At 50.5% G+C, this 24,458-nt stretch overlaps 7 protein-coding genes across 7 annotated transcripts; 2 read left to right on the forward strand and 5 right to left on the reverse strand.

The window, feature by feature from the left end:
• Positions 1 to 83: 83 nt before the first annotated feature.
• N7520_006522 (dopey family protein) lies at positions 84 to 6,000 on the reverse strand (the record flags this gene model as incomplete). Its single annotated transcript, XM_057140456.1, has 7 exons — positions 84 to 1,352; positions 1,412 to 2,877; positions 2,934 to 3,163; positions 3,216 to 5,446; positions 5,512 to 5,661; positions 5,717 to 5,841; positions 5,910 to 6,000. The coding sequence occupies 7 exons, from the start codon at positions 5,998 to 6,000 to the stop codon at positions 84 to 86; spliced, it is 5,562 nt and encodes a 1,853-aa protein (XP_056994462.1).
• Positions 6,001 to 6,610: 610 nt separating this feature from the next.
• On the reverse strand, positions 6,611 to 8,754 carry N7520_006523 (putative Kelch repeats protein; the record flags this gene model as incomplete). The annotated part of the gene is made up of 3 exons (XM_057140457.1): positions 6,611 to 8,047; positions 8,102 to 8,247; positions 8,310 to 8,754. 3 exons carry the CDS (start codon positions 8,752 to 8,754, stop codon positions 6,611 to 6,613), a joined length of 2,028 nt encoding a protein of 675 aa, XP_056994463.1.
• Positions 8,755 to 9,149: 395 nt separating this feature from the next.
• N7520_006524 (uncharacterized protein) lies at positions 9,150 to 13,753 on the forward strand (the record flags this gene model as incomplete). The annotated part of the gene is made up of 4 exons (XM_057140458.1): positions 9,150 to 9,474; positions 9,538 to 13,013; positions 13,067 to 13,145; positions 13,203 to 13,753. 4 exons carry the CDS (start codon positions 9,150 to 9,152, stop codon positions 13,751 to 13,753), a joined length of 4,431 nt encoding a protein of 1,476 aa, XP_056994464.1.
• Positions 13,754 to 13,968: 215 nt separating this feature from the next.
• Positions 13,969 to 15,057, reverse strand: N7520_006525 (uncharacterized protein; the record flags this gene model as incomplete). Its single annotated transcript, XM_057140459.1, has 2 exons — positions 13,969 to 14,817; positions 14,872 to 15,057. The coding sequence occupies 2 exons, from the start codon at positions 15,055 to 15,057 to the stop codon at positions 13,969 to 13,971; spliced, it is 1,035 nt and encodes a 344-aa protein (XP_056994465.1).
• Positions 15,058 to 15,771: 714 nt separating this feature from the next.
• N7520_006526 (telomere maintenance protein PBP2) lies at positions 15,772 to 17,274 on the forward strand (the record flags this gene model as incomplete). The annotated part of the gene is made up of 3 exons (XM_057140460.1): positions 15,772 to 16,275; positions 16,327 to 17,197; positions 17,252 to 17,274. 3 exons carry the CDS (start codon positions 15,772 to 15,774, stop codon positions 17,272 to 17,274), a joined length of 1,398 nt encoding a protein of 465 aa, XP_056994466.1.
• A 415-nt stretch (positions 17,275 to 17,689) lies between these two features.
• N7520_006527 (uncharacterized protein) lies at positions 17,690 to 18,476 on the reverse strand (the record flags this gene model as incomplete). Its single annotated transcript, XM_057140461.1, has 2 exons — positions 17,690 to 18,189; positions 18,290 to 18,476. 2 exons carry the CDS (start codon positions 18,474 to 18,476, stop codon positions 17,690 to 17,692), a joined length of 687 nt encoding a protein of 228 aa, XP_056994467.1.
• A 358-nt stretch (positions 18,477 to 18,834) lies between these two features.
• On the reverse strand, positions 18,835 to 23,899 carry N7520_006528 (FG-nucleoporin NUP159; the record flags this gene model as incomplete). The annotated part of the gene is made up of 3 exons (XM_057140462.1): positions 18,835 to 22,970; positions 23,026 to 23,707; positions 23,768 to 23,899. Coding segments are annotated over 3 exons (4,950 nt in total), but the record flags the coding sequence as incomplete, so codon positions are not given.
• Between the last annotated feature and the right edge of the window lie 559 nt (positions 23,900 to 24,458).

The following is a 24,458-nucleotide window of genomic DNA, read 5'->3' on the forward strand; positions in this document are numbered from 1 at the left end:
ACATGCAAACTTTCGATAGAAATGATCGCTATGGGCTAATCCGATTTTACATAATGGATGATAAAACAAACAGCCTATGGAACTCAGTTTGCCATCGTGCTCTCATTGAACAGATCCTCCAACAGATCATCCCGGCATACACTTAGATCGGCACCTTCCATGCTGTACGTACTCTCGAATACGTAGATACTTAGTCGGTCAAAGAATGGTCGCAGAACCCGCTCGACAATCTCGTCCTTGGCCGTCTCTCGAATGTAGTCTGAGATAAGCCATGGCCGCTTAAGACCACCGCGTGCCACGGACTCCGTGGGCTCGTGAGAAACCGTTGGTGTGAGCGAATTTCGTGCTCCAAAGCTTTGGGATACCTCGTCAGCGAGAGCAATCGGCTCCCAACGATTAGGCGGGTAGACTGCATCGATGGTGTCGGTTACAAATAGCCATTCCAAGAGCTGAAAGTCGTCTGGGGCGATGACGAGAAGCGTGTCAAGGAGCTTGCATGCCTGGAGTAGGGAGTAAGGGCTGTAAACCTCTGATTGCAGGCCTCGTGGAACAGCAGAAAGAGCTTCTTGTAGCTCTGCATTGATCAGAGGCCAGAAGGGCGCCATAGTAGAAGCAGACGTTTTGAGAACGAGGGCACGGAGAACCATGAAAATCTCTGCCCGTGTTGCAGAGGATGGGGAAGAGGAGCTGGTAGCCGCGAGAAGATCTTCCAGCTTCTGAAGCAAGCCTGGCAATTCGCCCACGAAGTAATCGGTATTGGCAGATAGAAGGAGAACCGCAATGCGACGCAGATTGAGTTGCGCCCGACGATCTGCTTCTAATCGTGCTGCAGAAGCCCCCACGCCGAACATGATCCCGGCTGCGCTGGGCGGCGGAAGACGACCCAGGAGCTCTCCCAAGCGGTCCTTATCTGCGATGGCCCACTGTCGTAGCAGATCCATCCAATTGTCTTTGATTAGATCCACCTGCAACCCAAAGAAGCGTGGATCATTGAACGCATCAGCAATGTCCTTCTTCCATACTTTTGCCGCTGCAGGAACTTTGGCCATTTGCTGCAATAGGACCATGACATTGCGATTGAGGTTGTTGGGGAATAGTCGAGAGCGAATCAGAGGACCGACAACATTGGTTGACACACTATTGATGGCTGTGTTGATACGATCAGAGTCACCCAGAGTTGTGATGAAGGACGGCATGGAGGCAGCAAGAATGCTCAACATATCATCAGGTCCAGTGTGGGACACCGCTGTACGATCATAGTCGAGAGAAGATCTCGCTAGGAGACCAGCATCCTGGTTGAGACCTAATGGTTTGCTAGCGAAGACAGCAGTAAGAAGACGAAGAACGACATCCTGTAGAAAAATAGTCAGTAAACAAAACTCAATATTGGGGTCAGGGGTGGATGACGAACCCCAAGCTCCTTGCGCATGCGACGGTCTTCACCGAATGTCGTGTTCTCCAACTTCGCACCCAGGATAGCGGCGAATTCAATAAGTCGCGGCAGAATTTGGCGATGAGGAAAAGGATTGCTGAGTACATCACGTAGGAATATTGTACAATCGGCCCAGATTTCGTCAAGAACATCGTCATCCAAAGAGCGAGCATAGGCAACCAGGAAACTCGCTAATTCCGACTCAGACAGACTGGTGGTTAAAGATGACTTGCGGTGGTTGTCCAATGCGTTAGGGTTTGTTCGTGTGTAAATCGCATTGAATACGGCAGGAATAGTGATCTTCGGACTTGAGCCGTCAAGAGTATGCAGAAGGTTGAAGATAAGCGCTGCAGTATCCGTGTCAGATTTGGTCCACAATTCAACCAGCGTCTCAAGACATTCAAGCGCTTCGGCAGTGAAAAGGTGCTCTAAAATCCGCCTTGATCGGTTTCTCATTCGCAAGGACGTGTACTGGAAAGATGCGATTGACTCGACATCTGGAGAGTCACTTCGATCTCCCGCACCCCATGCCCAAATCGAGAAACAAAGGCGAACGGCATCTTGGAAGCAGAGAAGAACAGTCAGCCGATCATTGGCGGTATTGGAACGCCCTTGGTTGGTTTCCGAGTTGAACACGCCAGACACCATGTTCCCGAAAAAGCCTTGAGGTTGATCTGGACTCTTAGCAGCTGGAACGTTGGATTCCTCTACAAGGAGGCGTTCATGGGCGTTGGCGATGCATGTTTCAAGACCAGTGAGTAAAGCAATAGTAACTTGTTCGGATCGGTCTTGCGGCCAGTCTTCCGTTTGTTGGAATGCGAGCTGAAGTCTTCCAAAAGATGCTTTGATCTCTCTACAGAAACATTCCACCAACATGAGAAGAATTTGGAAAAGCGATGCCGAGTAAAGTGGAAGCACCTCGCAAAGGAGTCCAATCCACTTGTCCACGATTTCGTGGGATTTTGTTGAGCTAATGCCTTTGAGCAGACAGTCCAGAAGTCGCTCGGGGGGGCGAGGGATTTGAGGCAAGGACTGGCGTCTGTCTGCCTTCTCACTTGTGAAAGATAAGATTGAAGGGCTGGTCAAACGCTCACGAGAGCCGGCTCGTTGATGCTTCGGCCTAGGGGGTGGTACGGGTGCATATACCTGGGCAAACCGAACCTTCAGAGCTGCAAGGAGTGCATCGATGAGTGCGCTTTGCACTGCAATACTGCTGCCTTCATCCGATGCTATCAGAAGTCGATCCACCAAGAAGTCGTCAATGCCGGATTCCACCAGGTCCTCTGCACCAGGCCCCAGAAGGAGTTGTCGCATGAGATGAAGAGCTTCTCTTTGCAATCGCTCTCCCTCTAGGTTGCACTCTACTGATGATAACACTCGGTCGCTGATTATTCTGTGACAGGCCTCAAATATTGTCGCATGAAAACTCTTCACATTTGCATTGTCTGTTTCAAAATCATGAATTAATGAAAATTCTTCATTCGTTGGAAAGATGACTTACCTTCAGACTTGGGCGCATCTGGACGCTTCTCAGTCTGGCCCAATGTATGGGTAAGAAGTGTAATCCATCCGCTGTGGGAAAGTGACGAGATGATGTTTGAAGCTGTTCTCAGCAGATAGGTGCACTCTTTGTAATCATCCAGGGAGATTGACTGGTCTTGCTCGGTGCCTGCACCGGACGTATCATGGTCAAACAACTCCTCGAGTTTCAAACTGACGACATGGAAAATTCTAAGACCCGGTTAGTGATGTTAAGCCCGAATCGTGCATGAAGGTGACGCACCTATGAATGGAATTAAGGTCTTGGAGCCACTGTTGAACATTCCGAGACACATCTCCAGGTTCTTGGGATAGAAGGTCGAGGACAATGAACAGCGGACGTTCGAGCATCGAACACTGGTAAGAGAATGATGTTCCCCCAACATCAAGAACTTGCTTTGGAGGCTGTTCGTGAGTGCCATGATGGCTATGATTCCATAGTACATAGAATCTCTCGGCTTGGTCCTCTGATGAGAGATGGTATGTGGCAGTAGTTGATGAATTGATCAATAAAGAGGTAATCGATGCCTCGACAAGATGATCAACCCAAGAAATCGAGTGGAGTGACCATAAGCACCGTACGGCCTCAACATGGAATTTCGGACTCAACGGCGATAAGTATTGCCAGATTTGTTCGACTAAGCTGGGGATTAGACCACAGGCATCCTCATAGCTGACGTAGAAGCCAAGGCTATGAATGAAGAACAAGTTCGTCAGTGCAGAAGCAACGGTAGAGATGACTGCGAAAGCGGCAGTGGTCGGAGTATTGTTCTTGTCGCTTAATTTTCGAGACAGTGCCCCGTAGAGCCGCCTATCGCGGAGCACACGCGACTTTGGCAGCTTCATAAGCAATTTTACAAGGATGTCGACTTTGTCGTGGAGGCATGATGTGTTATCGTCGCTTTCGAGGGCTTCAACAGATAAATCATGAGCTTCGCGTATGATCATCTCACTGATCTGCTTCGGGGCAAATGGGAGAGGAGGTAGATCGAGACTGTGTTTGCTGCTCTCATAGAAGCTATGGATTTTTTTCAAAATGTCATGATTTCGAGTCTTGGTATCAGCAGCGGATTTCTCATGGCCTGTCTTTCTGGAGAATACTCTCTCGGTGAGTAGTGGAATCAATGACTTCAGCACACCATTCAGCGCAAGCGACACGGCTTGCTTATCAATGCTGGCTCCCGGCGAGGGCATATGCAAAGAGATTTCCCGCATTCTAACGAGCACTGACAGCGTTAACAAAGGAACGTGTATCTGAAGCATGTCTTCTTCTCGCACATTGAAATTATCAATGATAAACCGAGCTAGATCAAGGTTTCGCAAGACTTGGTCGGGGTCACGCTCCACATCGTTCGAGCGGAAATCAACCAAGCCCAAGAGCTCCGAGAAGATGACACTACTTTCCACGCCATCAAAAAAGGCACTAGCGCTGCGGAACACTTCCTCGAATTGGTTCCTGGGGGCTTCGTTTTCGAATGTCTGAACACTGCGAATCGTGGGAAGAAATACTGCAGGCACGATATAACCCCCGATTTCCCAGCGGTCCATCAAGGACAGAGCGATACGGAAGGGCTTCGTCCTCTCAGAAGGAACCTGAGACCCATTTTTTATCATCTTGAGAAGACCATTTACCAATGGCTGCAGCCCCACGTGACTGAAATATTGAGACTGTGAAAGCTCCTTAGCGTCGGAAACGTGGCTTATCTCCGAGCCCTTCTGGCCATCGACAGATGAACGCTCACGGTCACTTGTAGGCTCAGGGCCAAGGAACCATGCCCAGAGTCGGCGGTTTAGCCCCATATCCCTTCGAGTAACCACACCCACTGCAGCGACGATCAAAGTTTCGAGGTCACGGGCCGTGATTCGAGACTGTAAGATCGGGGAATTCAATGGTAAATGAGTTACAAGAAGATCGAGAAAATTTCGCTGGACCAGGAGTTGTTCATCGGACAAACCTGATGCAAAACAACGGATCAACAAGCCTGGCTCCGGGAGTATGACGGAGTCAGCTGCTGCTAGCATCTCGGGAGGTATATCGCTAGCACCGCTAGCATCGGCCGTGCTCTGACGACGGCTCGCAGTGCCCAATTTAGGTAGGTAGCGGTTTAAATAGGCCAGGACACCAAGTCGTCGGCTCGGATTCGTAATCGATGCGAGGAACAGACATTGCCAAAAGTACTGCCCAGAAGCCCCGGTTTCGGATGTTTTTTGAGTCTCAAGCCGCCCACCGACTTCACGAAGCTTGTTGATGATTCGCAGCGTCGGCTCGAAATCGTCACTTGTCTCCTCTTCCAGGCCAGGGAGCAAGGCCAAGAGAATTGCTTTCAGGGCTGGTCGAATGGCCCATGGTTCCAAATCGACAATGTAGCCCTCCACTAATGACAGAAAAAGCGGACGAACGGTGAGCGAGGCAAAAGTCAGGGTTGGCGCAAGACCAGGCAAGTACAAAGGCAGGTCGTGCGACAGTCCCTCAAGCTAAGATAGACATCCCGACAGTTAGTCAACAATGCTTTCATGATTCAATCTTCCGCGGCACATACCTTAATCAGCCCAAATATGTAGGTATATACTTCGAGAGCCTTTTGGTGGACTCCGGACGGTAATGCCGGATTCAAGCATTGCGCAAGTCGCTTCGAAACTAGCACCTTATGGGGTACAACAGGTTGATCTGGCGGGTGTGTTTGGAGTGCCTATTCCATGGTCAGTCATCGAGTACAGTACAGTTGTGTAGGTCTCATGCCTCACCTTCAACAGGCGACTCAGGAAAGAGATGTAGTCGGCCCATTCTTGGAGGGCGTTGTCGAATAATGATAGCGCTCGTTCGACACTTGATGCATAGCGGCGATAGTTTTTGTCCTTCTTGAGGGATCCTAGAGTTTAATGACAATATCAGATAAATATTGCGCTACATCATAGTCTTCTGGTAGGAAATGCCAACCTTCCTTTCCCTGTAAGCGCGTGCGCGTCAAGGAGCTCTCGGAGCTTGCGGGGGAATTCGACCTCGGAAAGGCACTTGGATCAAGGCTCATGGTGCCAATGTCGGACGTCAAATTGATACAAAGACTGCAGGCTGCATCTCATCATATTTAGGACATCGAAAAATGATCCAAAGGGGGAGGGGAAGTTGAACGTTGAAGATGGTTGGAAGGGCCACGCAGGCGGACACATTCAATGTTTTGTCCGCCTTTGGGGAGCTCCGACTCGCCGACCGACGTCAATGTCAACATCAACACCGACCACAACGTCTTTAGAACCTAATTGGGACACCGAACAAGCGGACTGAGGAATATTCTTTATCATTTTTAATCTGACTATACTTCCCATGAAGCAAGTACGATAAATCCACGCGCCGCAAACGTCCAGCTTCGGACCATCCTACAACGAGCCCTACGTCGATGTTGTCTACCGCCAGTACGGCGCTTTTTCTCTATTAAATCGAGACTTGGCTAGCCTCCTGTTAATTGTGCTAATTATGGTCGAGGGTCAATCTACATTACAGTGCATTCGCATTCGGAGATAAGTGGTCCAAAAATAAACATAACTTATTAGTTGGCACAGACAGAACAACCATTCTTGAAGGCAATGAATGTTTAAAGCTTCAAAATTTCTACTAATGCGCATACTTTTATTCTGAGTTTATCACCGACGGCGACCAGCTCCTCCCGCATTCTCAGCCCGATCAGCCATGCTAACCACCTCTCCGATACCGGCTGCTTCTTGTTCATCCTCAAGAGCCATGATCTCTTCTCGACTATCCCACCATTTCTCCTCTGCCATATCGAATGCAGCTTTCCGCAACTCCTTGATACTCTTCTCATCACCCTGACCTTTCATCCTCATTGCTTCGATGAGCAGGTTCTGCCATTCTTCTGACGTACGGCTGAAGAATTCACGGAGACTCTCGAAAGGTCGAGGCAATGGCCGGCTGTCGTCGGGTTGGGCGTCGGTTTCTTGTTCCTCGACGTCAAGTTGCTGCATATCTTGGGTAACTGACGGCACAGTCACGTCAGTTGGGGCAGTCGATGGGGCATCAAGAGACATAGAATCGCCTTCTTCGTCGTCCATCTCCTCATCCTCCTCATCATCGTCGTCCATATCTTCATCACTATCCTCTTCATCATCCATGAGGTTCCAGTTGACAGGCTCCCTATAGAAGCATTCCTTGACGCCATCCAGCTTGACGAGATCAATAGAGTACATGTCATCGAATGTGAACTCCTTATCGCCCTTTTCAAATGTACCGCCATAGATAAATAGGGTGTCATCTTGCACCGCAAGTTGTGCGTTGAAGCGCCTGTGGGGCATCTCGAAGCGGACTACTGCGGGTTTGGCAGGCTCGACAGGTTCCTCTTTAGGTGTGCTCAATTGCATAATCTCATCATCGTCGTCATCATCAGGAATTCCCCCCTTAGCCTCGAGTGCTTTGAGGTTTCTTAGAAGTTCTTCCTCGTCAGCCTTGCCTCTGTTTCGCGACTTCGCACCTTGGTTCGCCTGTTGTTTCTTGCCAGGGGCACGTGGTCGTCGCAGACTCAGGGGGAAGAATCGATTTCGGTCTGTGTTCCATGCAAACAACAAATCAAAGAACTCGCTGTCAATGCCCTCTTCACTAAGTTCGACATCATGCACCCCACCAAACATTATACCGCGCCCCTTGTGGTACGCCATCGTTGTTCCAGCACGAGCCGGGTTTGGTGTGTTGGCGGGCTTCTTTCTCCGCTCCCAGCGGATTGTCGGACCAGCAGCTGCCGGTGCCTCTGGTGCTGGAGGTGTGATTCTAAGGAACCAGGTGTCTTGATGAACCATGGGGCGCAACACCATTTTTTGAGCACCACCCTTGACTTGTTTGCCGCCTCCACCGCCGCTGGTTGCCTTAACTCGAGAGTAGCCACCGTAGATCACGGCACCAGTTTCATGCGGAAGAAAAGAGAATGAAGATCGCGGGTCGGGCTTCTGCGATGCCGTTGTCAAAGTTGGATTGAACCAAGTGTATTTCTGGCAATCGTAGATCCACAGATCCTGCAGGTACTTGGTCTGCTGGGAAGTGTCTTGGAATCCACCAAACAAGATGATGTAGTTCTATACATCGATTAGCCTCTTCTGTGCTATAGAGATATATCAGCTTCGCAGTACCTTGTAGTAAGTCATTCGATGACCACTTCGAGCCGGAGGGCCTTTGCCCTTGGTCTCAAGGCGGGTCCATTCCCTAGTGACCGTATCTAAATGCCAAAAGTCATTGTAGTGGTAGAATGTTCCCTGCTTGGGCGATGAAAATTCACCTGCAAAGATGTTTTAGCCACAGCACAGGGAAAGGCATATATGTAAATTTGGATTATCTTACCTCCAAACAGGTATACACCTCCAGAGTTACCTCCACGGCACCATGCATGTCCACTTCGAGGTAAAGGACTATTAGGACTAGTCACCTCCCTCCATTCACCACGATCAATCAAATAAACGAAGAGGTTATTGAAGAAAGTTGCATGTGTTCCATCGAAGTACTCGCCGCCAAAGAGCAACAATTCATTTCGATTAGACGGGGACGCAAGGACGGTGGCCGACGAGCGTGGCGCAGGAGGCTCCGAGGGAATCTCCGTAACCTTCAAAAACCTGGCTTGTTCTTCGGCGTACTGAGCCAAGATGGCATCCAGATCGGCGTCCTCGGCGTCACTGTCCACATCTTTGCCTTTAACTTTGGACTTCTTTTCCTTTTGAGCGGTTTTTTTAGACTGCTTAGCCGCCACTCGAGCTTTATGCTCGGCGGACTTTTTGTCTTTCTTGCCCATGCTGGGATTGGACTTTTTGCACGGGTTTTTTGCAGGCGTGCAGGTCCTGGCGGGGCATAGAAAAAAAAAGGTTTTTCCCCACATACAATATCCCGCCAGATCTAGTTCCTAGTAAGTGCTGATTACTATACGAAACATAACCATTGGAATTAAAAGACGTATTTTCATAATACACGTTAGTTATTGAGTTATAATAATTTATCAAAATTATCAAAAATCAAAACATAATCATCCCAATATTAGGAATTTGGCATTGTGATGGTGACTTCAATGTGATAATGCGATAAGCTCTGACCGCTCACGTGCAAGACGCGTCGCTCCGGCGTTTCGCGACGATCAACTGTTCAGTCGAAAACCGTGAAATCGCCATAACGCCATGAGATTATTACGCCCCCATGACGAAGAATAATCTTGCTGTACATCTCAAATGGCTGCTTACTCAAGGCCCCTGCTTGCACCCGTCGTTGTCAACTGAATCTGCTCCCATACAACACGAGCGTGTCTCCCAACAGCCCCCTCTGACCTCCGACGAAAACCGGTTCTTGGATGCGATTATTGAGGATGCCGAGGAAATTGACGATGTTATAATTGAAGATATGGCAAAACTGCAATCTTCATTGTCAACAAGGACACCTCGGTTATTCAGCCGTCCGGAAACATGGAAAGACGAGCCTCCTTCAACATCGAAAAAGGCGTTCTTGACAACAGCCCTGGTGCCAGGTACGCGTGGTTATGATGATAAGGAAACTGCACAAGCTTTCTAACAACCATTGGTACACATAGAGTCCCATCTAGAGCCACCGCGTTCCTCTTTCGCGTCGAAACTCAAAACAACCCCACTTCGATCGAACCGAAAGCCAGAAACACCTTCCTTTGACACGGTGGAAGCCATTGATCTCACAGGAGACCCGGTGAGATTCGTTTCATCCTCGGTAACAGATGTTGGAGAATCACGCCGACTATGGGATGGAGACTCTGCAGCTGCAGCATGTGAACCACCTGGCGAAAAGCGTGGAAAGAAGCGGAAGAGCGATGAATACACATCAGACCTTCACTCACTCTCGAAAAATGCTTCTAAAGTGCGAACCGCCCCGAAAGGCTCGATCTCTGAATTCCCTCCGACGTCAAACCGGACAAAACCTTTGAATAGTGCCAAACAGTTCAAAACCGATTCTCCGTCTCCTACGAATAGCCGCCGGAAGCATGTCATTGCCGGCTCTGACGACGATGATGATCTATTTGAAACATGGGGAGAGGATGCGGATGATATGATTTTGGACGCTGATCCAGTACTGTATCCCAAACTACCTCAGATTAGCCCGGCAGAAAATGAGAAGCGCAACTGCACGGGAGGGCCACTCCTTGAACGCCCACCAAGTCGCAAGTTGTCACAAAATTCGCAGACGGAGACTCGAATGGAACGAACGAATCTATCTAAAGCCACGAAAGCTTCTCAGTCATCCACTCCGCTCAAGGCCCCCAGCTCACAGCCCAAAGACCAGACTATTCTGAAGTTTGTAGCCCTTTCATCAACTTCTATCGGGGATTCCATTCGGCAGCTGAGACAGACACTGCAAAAGAACTCCGAGATTGTATATCAGCAGGCAATGGAAGGCCAGCCCGCTCCAGATCTCATCGCAGAGAACAAAATGCTTGTCTCACGAATCCAAGCCATTGAGGCTTTGCAGAACCAACAGGGGGCATACAATAGCTGCGTTTCGCGAAAAGAAAAATTAAAGCAGAAAATCATCGGCCTGATCTCCAAGGGCCTTGATCCAACAAGCATGCCGGAGCTATCACAAAGTCGAGCTGTTGAGTCAGAGCTGGAAAAAATTGAGACGAAGATTCACGAGCTTCTTCCCCGGGCCAAGATATTTGATTTGGTCACGGCTTCAGATCGTGATACCCCAACGTCCAGTGACCTTCATTCCGACCCTCATAGTTTCAAGAACCAGTTTGAAGACTTCGAGTTTACCAGGGGCTCTTCACCCCCAAAACAGCACACCTCTTTCGTTAGCCCTAAAGCGAGCAGCGACAAATTTCTTCCCCGGGTTGGGCAGAGCGTTGCCGCGCGAAGTGGCGACAATAGCCGTGTTTCTCGAAACATGGGCTCACCATCAATGGACCTGGATGATTTCGATTGGGATGAGAGCGATGATGATATGCTGGAGGTTGCTGGAAGCTTTAACAAAGAAACGCCGACGTCTTTCAGTAACAGAAACATCCAGGATCGTCCAGTATTTGCCGAGACCTCTGGGAACACCTCTCGGATGCCCCCGCCAATGAAGTCACCCGCCCGAAGCAGTTTCTGGTCTAATTATGCTTGGTCCCACGAAGTGAGAACTGTTCTCAAGGATAAGTTCCACCTTCGTGGCTTCCGGCCAAACCAGCTTGAGGCCATTGACGCAACCCTCGGTGGAAAAGACACGTTCATACTGATGCCTACCGGCGGAGGGAAGTCGTTGTGTTATCAGCTTCCCTCAGTTGTTCAGACCGGTCGCACAAGGGGCGTGACCATTGTTGTTTCTCCCCTATTGAGTTTGATGCAAGATCAGGTGTTCCACCTGAAGAAGCTGAATATCAACGCCCTCTTGATCAATGGCGACACCGACAAGGCTGAGCGATCTCATATTATTGATCAATTGTCAAATGGCGGGGAGGGTATTGAGCTGTTATACATCACACCGGAAATGCTTAGCAAGAACCAGATACTTGTTAAAGCACTCGAGAAACTCAATCATCGAAACAGGCTTGCGCGCTTGGTCATTGACGAGGCGCACTGTGTTAGCCAATGGGGACACGATTTTCGACCAGACTACAAGGAATTAGGTGAAGTTCGAGCAAAACTTCCTGGTGTACCAATCATGGCCTTGACTGCTACCGCGACGGAAAATGTGAAGGTGGATGTCATGCATAATCTGAAGATGAGCGGATGCGAGGTGTTCCTACAAAGCTTTAATCGTCCTAATTTGACCTACGAGGTACGGCCAAAGAAGAAGAATGATGAACTCTTGGCTAGCATTGCCGAGACAATCACTGGCTCGTATCGAAACCAATGCGGTATCATTTATTGCCTCTCGCGCAAGACGTGCGAAACTGTGGCAGCGGAACTCACCACAAAGTACAAGATCAAAGCTCAACACTACCATGCCCTCTTGGCATCGAAGAAGAAAGCGGAGGTACAGAACCAGTGGCAAATGGGCAGATGCCATGTTATTGTTGCCACCATCGCCTTTGGAATGGGAATCGATAAACCCGATGTGCGATTCGTGATCCATCACAGTATTCCAAAAAGCCTCGAAGGATACTACCAGGAGACTGGTCGTGCTGGCCGCGATGGGAAACGCTCCGGATGCTATCTTTATTATGGTTACAAAGACACAATGTTGCTCAAGCGGATGATTGATTCAGGCGAAGGGAGTTATGAACAAAAGGCTCGACAAAAGCACATGCTTCGTAACGTTGTCCAATTTTGTGAAAACCGCAGTGACTGCAGGCGTGTACAAGTGCTCGCTTATTTCAACGAACAATTTCGTCGGGAGGACTGTGGGGATACGTGTGATAATTGCAAGTCCGATCTTGTTTTTGAAGAGCATGACTTTTCAGAATACGCATCATGGGCAATCAAGATTGTGCGAAATTTCAGTGTCAACCTAAGTGAAAAGGTTACTATTCTCTACTGTGTTGACGTCCTTCGTGGCGATTTGAAAAGACCCAAGTCACCTTCACATCGACAATGTCCTGGATATGGAAAGGGATCTGCTCTTGACAGGGGAGAAGCAGAACGACTTTTCTATCGTTTATTGGGCGAAGACGCCCTCGCAGAAGACAATGTCATCAATGGCAAGGACTTCGCGGTTCAATATCTCAAACTTGGCCGCCGTGCTACCGAATTCGAGAGTGGCCAGCGCAAAATGAAGCTACAAGTGCGCGTCTCTCCCAATGGTAAAGCTCCAGCGATACGGCCAACCGCGAGAGCGAAGGCTGGCCACCCTCAATCCACAATGGTGTCATCACCCATCCAATCTGCCAATGACCGTCGACAGGCCCGCTCTCAACGCGGGGTGCGCCTTGACTCCTCGGAAGGGGAAGAGAGTGATGGTTTCGAGCCGATCCGAGTAACTGGAAAGCAGCGACATGGCAACGTGCGTGAATTAGGCCCACCTATTACTACTGACCAGAAGATGGATCGGCTCGATCATCTTCATCGTGCTGTTGTCGAGGATTTCGAGGTTACTGCCAAGAGGTATCTCCAAGATGTAAGTTCCCCCAAAGTTTCTCATCAAAACCAGCTGCTCACCACTTTTGGAAGGTCGTTGTTGAGAAAGGTCTTCGTACCCAGCCATTCCCGGATCACATTTTGCGCGACATGGCTATCTCATTTCCTAAAGGTAACCTTCGACCCCAGGCCAAATTTTTGAGAAATTTCTAACCAATGCTTGCACTAGACCCCTCAGAGCTTGCTGCTCTCCCGGGCATCGACCAAGACAAAGTCAAACGATATGGTCGCCAGATCCTAAGACTGATAGACAATGCAAAACGGCGTTACCAGGAATTGACACAAGAGGCCGAGTCCAATGGTGTCGTTCCTGATCCCAACCACCACAATGTCATCAACCTCAGCAGCAGCGATGAATACAGCGACGGTGACGATCTTTTCGCAGACCAAGCATCTACTTCTGATATCGGCCAGCACCCCGAGGAGTCCACCGAGGATATTACCAGCCGATATTTTCCACCTCCGCCATCCCCGGGCTTTGACCCTGGTGATGACGATGGGCCAGCTGATTCTAGCTCCAGAGGCCGCAAACGCCCATTCACCAAAAAGCCTCGCCGGAAAAATGGTGGCGGCTCCACAGGAAGCTGGAAAGCGAAAGGCGCCAGATCCAAGACCCCCGCGGGTGGCAGTCGTGGTGCAGGCCGAGCCTCTGCTGCCCCTCGAAAAACCTCTACGAAAGCCAAGACACCGAAATCTACGATTGGAATGATGCCTGTTTGAACTTGTATTTTCTGTGGAGTTTTCATGATTTGGCGTTACGTGCAGGAAGCATTTATAGGCGTTTCATTCCCCAGAACGTGTTATTTTGTCCATGGAATAAGGCACGAGGCACTAGGCACGTTCCATTTCTTTTGTACACCTACCCTTAGGATATAAGTAGACATAATGCCATCTTCTTTCCCCCTCTTAAAATTTTTTCATGCTCCCATTTCCAACTATCCGGCCAACGAGCGCCCGAAGTCTATCAACCGCAGGCGCCGTGCATCTCGTGGATGAAATTGGGCCACTTTAGCTCTCACAAGAAACCGCGAAATAGCCGAGTCCCGTTCCAAAACCACATAGGATGTGCCCGCTTCCAGCAGAGCATCCAAAAGTTCATGGACCTCGGCTGCAGCCGCTTCCCGTTTCTTCGTCGGCTTCGAACCATCATTGTTGCGTCGCACAAACTTATCGATCCGCTGCTGCCCGTCATTCTCTGTTGACACTTTCTGTTTCTTTGGTTTCCCATGGGCGGTATAACCCGCGTTGAGTGTTGCGTCAGATACCTCCAAGGCATCCCCCACTGTCGGGCCGCCAAGATCCTCCGCAGCAAGCATAGGCGCCAAGGTCTCGTCAATAAAAGAGTTCAATGAGTCTGTGAGGCTTTCAGATTCCCGTTCCAGCTCCTTATTTTTCTTTTTCTGCTCCCTTAGCACTTCTTGGGCTACTTGTGAAGGCGTTTGTTCTTGCTTTCGGTCATTGGCACTGCGGATCCGTTGGAGTCGTTCTCGCAGTCCTTTTGAAATCGCGCGAGAATCTCGTAAATTAGCCTCCTCGATCCGAAGCTGCTCACGATCTTCAGATAGCTTCTGTGCCGTTACGAAGACGGAGACCTTGCTATCTTTAATGAGTCTGGATGTCTCCTCGGTAGCCATCAGCGAAGGCAGAGCAGAGTCTGTAACTGGAAGCTCTTCTTCAGTTTGGAGCAATGAATCATATGCCTTTTTGGCCCGTCGTGCATGGGAGACACGTGCCCAAGGGTCGTTCTCGTCTTCTAAGAGGCCATGCGAACGAATCTCCCGAAGCTAGAAAGATATTAACTGACTGACTTAAAACTAAGCACTGCACATCAATGCTACCTTCTTGAGATCATCTTCCTGGCGCCGAACCTGCTCCTGGAGCTCTCGCAGGGTCCCATCTAAACGTCGTGCGTAGGCATGCAGGGCCGTTGCAGGAAGAGTTTGGCTTGTGGACTCTTTTTCCGCTGCTGAACGATTGGCAGCGAATTTCTGGATCTTCCGCACGGTTTCTTCGGAGACTTCCATTTTTTCGTTTCTTGTAGACTTGAAGAGATTTATGAAAGATTAGAGTATTAAAGTAGATTAAGATAAGTACAAACTCGCGTCGCGTTGATACCACGTGATCTGGCTGTTTTGGGATTAGCTCGAGTAACAAGTAAGCTCATCTCTCTCCGCTTCATCTCTCTCCATCATCCTCACCCCCTTCTCCCCACGCCCGTCACTCCCCCAAAGCTTTTCTGGTCTCCTTTTTTTCATTTCGTGTCTTCTTATTCTCTTTAAGGCGACACTGGTTTGGAGTGGCACAGCTCTTTATTGCCTGGTTTTTCCTAGTTTCGCCCTATCCTTGCACAACCCCCGTCGCATCCACGGCCCTACTACACCTCCCTTCACCGTTTTTCGCTTCCATCCCCTCAAATATTTCCCCAGCCCCCGACAGCTTCCATTGTCACCGGAAGGGAATCTAGAGCAAAAAGGAAAGAAGACGCTTCCCTTGGATTTTGGAAGGCCCCACCACCATTGATCTGCACTTTGTCGTCGACTCTACAGCACATCTTTTCCACTCAAACCTCATAAGCACCCGCTCCCCTTCCCCGATCGCCAGCACCAGCACCAGCACGTTTTCCGTGGGAACCTCTGGTGTAAATAGACGATCCATAAAAAAGAAAACAGATTTCATTCGTGACACTCGACTTCTTTCACGTAAGTGAAGACAGTACAGCAGATTGTACTATCAACATCATGTCGGCTTCTCCTTCCAACCTTCAGTCGACCAAGCGTCCTCTCGAGGACCCTTCCTCCCCCTCGGCCCCCAACGACCAACCCGAGGCCAAGCGACCCGCCTTGGACAAAGTAGTGCGCAGCGATGCCGAAGCCGAGACGGACGTGTCAAGCAATCAGATTCCAACCATCGATGGTTCCAAGGACACCCAAGGCGACACGGTCGTCCCCGATGCGCCCAACGGCAAGGATCACTCTGAGACTCAGCCTATCCAGTCCACTGCATCTCACGGTGAACGGGCTGGCTCCCAGTCCGAGCAGCATACCCCACAAGATGAGTCGAACTGGATTCACATCCGGGCCGTGATTTCCAGCCAGGAGGCAGCTACAGTGATTGGAAAGGGAGGTGAGAACGTTTCCCAAATTCGCCGTCTGTCTGGTGCCAAGTGCACCGTCAGCGATTATTCTCGGGGGGCCGTCGAGCGGATTTTGACCGTGAGCGGCCTCCAGGATGCGGTGGCCAAGGTAGGTTCTGGTTCCATTCTCAATTTCCGAACTTGATGCTGATTATACTAGGCATTTGGACTGATCATTCGTACCCTGAACAATGAACCCCTCGAGGCAGCTTCCACTGCTCAGTCCAAGACCTACCCGCTGCGTTTGCTAATCCCGCACATTCTCATTGGCTCCATTATTGGTAAAGGTGGCAGCCGCATTCGTGAGATCCAGGAGGCATCTGGCGCGCGTCTCAACGCTTCGGATAGCTGCTTGCCTCTTTCGACCGAGCGCTCCCTCGTTATCCTGGGTGTTGCGGATGCTGTGCACATTGCGACCTACTACGTTGCCGTCACACTCGTGGAGCAACTGACTGAGCGGTTCAACGGCCCTGCTGCTTCGGCATACGCTACCCGCAGCGGTGGTCCCGCCGGTGCTGTCCCTGGTGGCATGCAGGTCGCCCCCTATGTTCCCCAGCCCACCGGTGGCCAGTACGGACACCCTGAAACCTTGAGACGTCACAACCCCCACGCCAACCGTGCTCAAGCAGGTGCCTACGGCGTTCCGTATATGCAACCGACTCCGGCACCTGTCCAACCTGCCATGCCTTATGGTGCTGCGCCAGCTCCCTACGCTGGAGGTGCTCCTCACCAGCCTACTCCTTACGTGGGTGGTCCTCAGCCTACTCCTGGTCGTGGAGGCCCGCCTGCACCAGCTCCGGTGGGTGCGGCTATGCCCGGTCAGCCAATGACACAGCAGATTTTCATTCCTAACGATATGGTGGGAGCCATAATTGGAAAGGGCGGCGCTAAGATTAATGAAATACGCCATCTCAGTGGCAGTGTGATTAAGATCAACGAGCCGCAAGAGAGCAGCAATGAGCGTCTGGTGACCATTACTGGCACTCAGGAGTGCAACCAGATGGCTCTGTACATGCTTTATTCCCGACTTGGTGCGTAAACCTCCAACCCCAAATTATAGATGTTTTGTCTGACCCCCGATCCAGAGAGCGAGAAGCACCGCGTCTAAGTCCGAATATTTTCCTCTTCTACCTTGGGAGCTTGGCCAATGTCAAGCCCAAAAAGTCCACGGTGGTTTACGATGATTCTCTTCCTATCGCTGTGTTTTCCTTTCTTATCTTCAAACTCACACGGGTGTTGACGTTTTTCTTTCCCCTTTTTTTCTCGCTGTATCTTATTCGAGGCGTGTGATTGAAACCTTGCCTATTAATTACCAATCCCACGAATTTGGCCCCATCACCATCCCCTTTATACCCGTAGCCCTGAACTTGCTTTTACCATCACCAACCCACTCCCAGTTGACTCCCGGAGACATTGAATTGTCAAGAAACCCAAAGGCAGCACTTTCATTCATATGAAATCCAAAACTTTGCTTTATCTAATTCACATGCCCCTCTCCATCAAGCCCTCAACAAATCAGTCCGTCACTTCTTGATCTTATGAAAACTGACATGCTTCATCTCCAGCCCGGGGATAGGTCCCAACAACTTTTCACGAATAGGCGAGATAGTGGAGACAAACAGCTCCGTCTCTGTAGCTTTCTTGTGCGCATCAACAGACTCCCATCCAATGACCAGGAAATGGAGCACTGCTTGCCCGCTTGGACTTTTCGCATGTTGTACCACACTTGGTCGATCCACATGCCCCATCGACCATGACCTTGGGCCTGACCCCTCTGGTAGCTGCTCGACCAATGCTTTGCGGAAATTGATAAAATCTGCATTGAGCTGCTTTTTCTCAGGAACGGACAGCGAGCTCGCGAATGGTAATGCGCATAGCTCTGTTACTGGACCGTCGGTTAGTGCTTCGGCGCTGCAGAGGGATGGGCTGAGAGTTGCGTAGATTGCCGTTGGCGGCTGAGAATCTGGTTCAAGGTATGGGGTGAGGACTTCCGTGCTTGCGGAGCCACGAGCGTCGGTCCAATCTTATAATCCAATCAGCTGATCTCCCATGTGTAGAGACGTAGATGTGTTTGATAATATCAATGTTATTTTCTTCTCAAATCATGATTCTAGATTACTCACTTATTGCCCATACCATGGTATGTTCATCCTCAACTGCACGACCCCATGCGGAACTTTGGTGCCCGCTTTCGTGTTGGGTGTTGCGAAATATAGTCAGTAGCTTTTGGCCGTCCTCGTTACTCGGGTCTTCAGGCCGGACGGATAGCTTAAGCTTGAAGAAGATGAACTCGCTGATTGTTTGAGACATGGGTCCGTAGCGAGGAATGGAATAGAGAGGAAGTGCTGACACGTAATGATTGTAAATGCAGATGTAATTGTTTCGAAGCTTACTGTTGAACTAAACGTGATGTCACACGGAAAAATGATGTCAAGGCTTTCCGGTCTTCATCATCATTAAGCATGCCGGAAAACATGTCAACGCATATCATGAACTGCAGGAAATAGAAATAGCTGACAAACTATGTACACTCCCTTGGGGGGATCGAGGTTCTTTCATTTCAAACCCTCCCGTACCCAGTAAACCACGCTAGCACAGAAAAAAAATTAAAGTAGAAAAATGCCCAATTCTTCCCTTCGCTCCGATAAACCAAAGATCAGTACCCTTCCTAAAGGTCATCCACGCCTCGGACTTTGATCTCTTTCTTTTCAATGGCCGCCTTCAGGTTACCAACAAGCTGTTGACGCCGTTGTGTCTTCACCTTCCAGCGAGCACTCTCTTCCTGGACAAGCACAGGAGCGAAGCTTTCAACGCTGCGAAGACGGCTGTGTCTCGCAGAGCCATTGATGCTGGTGCGGAAATTGACACCGCGAGAAGCAGACTCAGGGGTGTGATAGGCGCTGTTATCGATTGAGCCCGAGCCAGGCGTATTGGGGAATCGAACGGTATTCTTGCGGGGGGTAGTAAAGGGCGATCCCTCACGGCTGCTGGTGCCAGCAGTGGTTAAGTCAATACCGAGATTCCGCATCTGAGCCTCTAGGACATCGATGTCACTGCTCTTGTTCTCAGCCATGCTCATCATAGTGGCGATGGTCTTAGTAACAGCTTCCACCGTTGGTCGCTTCGACTGCCGTGCGTTGTTGTTGGCACGGGGAATATCAGCAATCTTGGCTCGCAACAAAGAAACGCCCTGCTCCAGATCTGCCATCTTGCTCTGAATGTCTGTGAAGGTTGTTCGCAGATCGTGCTGCAGGGTAGCGTGTTCCGCAGAGAGTGGTGCAGCGAGGATGGCACCAGTGTCTGTGTGTGCGTCTAAAGTCTTACGAATACTGGCGCATTGTCCACGAAGGGTGACAATATCTTTGGCCAGTAGCTCACGACATTGGTCAAGCTTCTCCTCCACTCCTTGCACACGCCGCTCACTGAGATAGCGAACAAGGGAAGCGACAATCTCGTCAAGTTTATTAATATCTTGCAAAAACAGCTTTTGATCCAGAATATCGGCGGGCTGGTCGCTTTGCAGAATATCCACTAATTTGTCAACACCTAGGGCTTGGGAGCTTTGTTGATATAAGAGATAGGATTCCATGGATCGAGAATTGATACCCAATGTATCAACCATAGAATTGATATCGCGGTAAAGTCGTTCGATCATGCCTGGAATACCCGGCTTGGCCGTCTCACCCATATAATTTTGGTGTGGGAGGAATGGATCAAGTGTAGACGCAGGTTCAATTGGCCGAGAAAGATCCGCACGAAGTCTCTCGTCCTCATCATCTTCAGAAAGAGACAAGGCCTCCTCTTCTTCATGGCGTTGTTGCACAGCCTGCTGTTTGCGAAGCTGCTCCTCTTGGGCAATATCACTGGCCTTTCTCGAATGTTCACCACGGCGTTGAGCGAACTGGGTCAAGGAAGTCTTGCGGGCATGCAAGGCGCTTCCAGCTGGCTTCTCACTTCGGTTTTTGAACAAAGTGCTCTTCTGCGGCTTGGCACGGGTAGGGCTTGGCGATCGATAAGGCTCACGAGTATTTGGAGCGGCGCGCCCAGGGGGTGGAAGAAGAGGTTGCTTCGGAATTTCTCCAAACAGTGTACTTTTAGGCTGTGCTTGTTTCGGGGCAGCCTTTGAGAACCCTCCTCCGAAGAGGCCTCCAGTGAGGGAGCTTTTGTCGGAAAATCCTCCGAAAGAACTCTGTGCTGAGTGTTTAGGACTTGGCATTTCTGTCTCGTCGTGCGTGATTTCTTCACCACTATCCGTGAAGTCCGATTCCTCTGCATCTAATTCGGCATCGTCCTCTGATTCTCCCTCCCCTGATTCTCCCTCCCCTGATTCTGCCTCTGATTCTGCCTCTGATTCTGCCTCTGATTCTGCCTCTGATTCTGCCTCTGATACGACATCTGATTCTGCTTCCGACTCATCCGGAACGGGCACAGTCTCCTCCGCGGAGCCAAATTTAGGCTTCAATTTCATGAAGTCTGGGGGTAATGGGGCATCCTCAGGAACAGACGGCTTGTCATCGGCCTTTTTGGGCTTGCTCAAAAAGTCTGGAGGAAGCGGGGCTTCCTCAGCCTTGGGAGAAGGCTTTTTCTGGGAAAGGAAGTCCGGTGGGAGTGGTGCATCACTGACATCAACTTTCTGGGATTTCTTTTGAGTCAGGAAATCCGGTGGAAGTGGTGCATCGGCCACATCGTCTTTCTGGGGGAGTTTCTTTGAAACAGTGAAATCGGGTGGGAGTGGTGCATCATCAATGGAGCTCTTAGAAACATTGGAGGACGCCGATGTGTCGCCTGGGCCGTAACTATCCCTGCTGGTAGGATCAGGAGGTAGGGGCGCATCAAAGGACGAGGAGAAAGTAGGTGTAGAAACAGACTGCTCTCTCTTCGGTGTCGCGGTCTTGTCAGAAGGCGCAGAAAGAGGGCTTGTTATTTCTGTTTGAGAGGACAACTGAGTGGTGTTCTGAGTGGATGTATTGTTTCCAAACAAGGAGAAACTCGGCTTCTTCGTCTCGACGGGGCTGGTAGGCTTCGGTGCAGGCTCAGACGTCGGCTTACCAAATAGCGATGGAGCGTTGGCGGCTGCATTGCCAAATGGCGACGAAGTTTTACTTTCCGTCTTTGCAAATGGAGATGCTGTAGACGTCGGTTTGCCGAATGGCGAGGTGGTAGACGTTGGCTTCCCGAATGGCGATGTGGTGGACGGTGGGTTTCCGAACGGGGACGTTGTGGACGTCGCCGGCTTCCCAAAGGGCGATGTTGTGGCCGGCGTCGGCTTCCCAAACATAGTGGGAGCTGAGGGAGCTGGCTTGCCGAAAATAGTCTTCGGTTCAGTCTTTACCGGCGGCGCAGGGGCTTCAACAGTAGAATCCTCAACGTCGTCCATGGACTCTGCCTGGGGGCTTGTCTTATCGGATGATGAGACCATATCATCGAAAGATCCACCAAAGGAGAACGCTCCCGAAGACTTGGTGTCAGACTTGGGTAAATCGGTAGCAGCCGTGCCATCGGGTTTAAAGGAGGAACCAAGCGTGAAGCCCGAAGCACCACCACCAAAGGGATTCTTCACCTCTTTGGAAGAGGGAAGGAAAGCTGTGTCGGTTTGTGGCTTGGCTCCAAACGGCGAAGACGTTGGCGTAGCGGCAAAGGCACTCTGTCCCGCAGGCTTACCAAACGGCGACTCAGTGGATTTGGATGCAGCCAAACTACTAAATCCTCCACCGCCACCACCAGAGAATGCGCTGAAACCGCCTCCAGCAGTGCCAGCCCCCGTTCCGAGGAGTGACTTCCCGGGGGTGCTGGGCTGTCCGAAAGGAGACGCCGCGGCACCTGTGGCACCGAATCCAGGCTTGCCGAACTGCGCCTGACCCGGTGTACTCACAGAGCCAAATCCAATACCAGGCTGAGAAGGAGTTCCGAACGATGGCTTGCCAAAGGCTGGGGTTGACCCCCCAGTCATTTGAGACGGGGTACCAAACGATGGCTTCCCAAATGCCGTTGCGCCCATGGTAGACGACCCCATGGCGGATGGGCTTCCAAAGGATGTACCGCCAGCACCGCCTGCTTGGTTACCGAAGGTAGATGAGCCCATAGCCGATGAAGTGCCAAACGAAGATTGTCCAAAGGCGGATTGCTGCTGTGCCGGGGCAGGGGTAACAGCAGGGGGTTGAATTTGAGAGGTTGCCGGTGTTGTCTGAGCACCTGAAACTAGACCAGCATACGGAATTTTCTGACGAATAGCATCAGAGTAAATGAACCACCAGTGGGAAAGCATGCCGTCATTGTTGAGAAGAAGAAGCCCAGGGAGAGGGGTTGAGCTTTCTGGAATTTCCTCACCCGCGATGGGTGAATTGACATTCTCACTACAAGAAAGGTCTGCAGCAAGACCAATCACAGAAGTTTCGTCGACAGAATCCTTCAATGGGACAGAAGCTCTTTTGGCATCATCATTAACTTCTGTGGTTGTAAATTGGCCAACAAGTGCCTTGGAAGTGTCGTCACTGGCAAGGGGCTGTTCAGACCGGGTTATAAGGCCAACATCGGCAGATGCAGTAGACGAGACGATCAAGACGTCCTTCAAAGCAGGTTTATAGTCTCGCAGTCGGACAGTGAAATTGTATGCAGGTGAGCGCTTCATCCCGAAGCCCATGGTGGAGCAAATTTCGGGGAGTTTCTGAATGAGGAAAGGTGCTTGCTTTCGTCTCGTAATTATGTAGTAAAATGATGGCGGGTTCTGTCCATTGCCATCGTCAGTAGCACTCGGGGTGTAGACCATGAAAAACACGTCGTTCTCAAGCCATGCGACAGAGGAAACTGGGCCCTTGTTAGCAACTATATCCAAGGGAGGGAGGAATAGATCAAGAATTACCATGACAATCGCCCTCCAAATCGGATGGACGAGGAACTGTTGCCTTCGATGTTCCATCGGGGGTCATCTGGTCCGCCGTTCCATCCACCAAACCAGCCACGAGTTGCTTCCCCTTGTTGCTCCACGCAACGCTGCTAACTCCATTTCTCAGTAATGGACCGTTGGCGCCTGAAACTAGGTTTCCAGCTTTCAGGTCCGCGACCAACAGCTCGCCATTGGCAGTGACGAGAGCAACAAGAGTAGAGTTTGGGTCTGGGTTCGGCGCAAGTGCCCGAATCGATGCGCCGTTGGTAGGAATAGATATGGCCGGCTGCGCATTCCCTTGCACAATGTCTGAGGTCTTGAAAACGGATAATTGGGAGCCATTTTCTGTGGCCAGGATCAAAGCATCGTCATTCGCGGTAAAAGCCACATGTGTAGGCCGCGCGGGAAGAGGGATAGTAGCTTGCGGCTGAAACGGCTTCGTTTTTTGTTGATCCTCTCCTGCCGGTACCTGGATGGCCTTTCTGACTGACTCGGTGCTTGCGATCACAAGCGCGTCAGGGCCGGCGCCAACAACCAGTCCTTGAGTCTGAGCGACAGCTAGGAGAGAAGAGGTCGGGGAGGGAAGGGAGTCTTCGGACCAAGGGGTGGGTAGGAACCGAATGTTCGCATCGCCAGAGAGGCCCTTGAAGCCGACTTCCTAAATGTAATGTTAGCCATAACCCACCATGGGTCATCAAAGCTTGTATGGAAGACATACATCTGTAAAGACATCGGATAACTCCGGTCCCAGCTCGGCTCCAGTGTGAGATTGCACAATATTGAAAGCCATTTTGAGTCGCTGATGATCGGCGGATACTGTACGAGGAGAGTCGCCTAAAGGTGAGTTGGTCCTGGAAGCATTGAGCGATGGTGAGCTCGGAGGCGTGGATGAGAAAGAGCGTCGGGGGAGTGCCTGTGGACTCCGGTTGAAAAGCTGTAGAGTACGCGTAAAAATCGTGACGCAGTCTCTCCCCAAACCAAGAGAGAGGAGTGAGGGTCTTGTGAGTCCGCGATGGGAGGAAGAGTAAAGCTGCCAGATCTCGGAGAAGATGCTGAATGCCCGAAAATGTTGAAGGCAAAAACACGCGGTTGCTTATGTGTTGCCTTGCGGGTCAGGCACCAACGAGCTTCAACAGCTTTAATATCTTCATGGTTTGAGGAATCAGTCTGAAGCGCATAGTATAAGAGCATACTTGCAGATTTCCATTTCTATAGATAAAAGAAACAGAATTCTTTGCCATTTCTTACGTCTCTATTTGTGTTTAGATTGTAATTACATAGTCAATTTGACTATAGTTTGAAGCCCCCTCACCGCCTTCCCTCCACTCAGGTAAACTAGGCTGCGGGAGCTTCGTCACTTCAAACAGCTCTCAACTTCCTCAGCTTGCTCTCATCGATTCCTCTCCCCT

This window comes from Penicillium odoratum (genome assembly GCF_028828045.1).
Source record: "Penicillium odoratum strain IBT 22623 chromosome Unknown utg000005l_segment0_segment0, whole genome shotgun sequence".
Lineage (NCBI taxonomy): Eukaryota > Fungi > Ascomycota > Eurotiomycetes > Eurotiales > Aspergillaceae > Penicillium > Penicillium odoratum.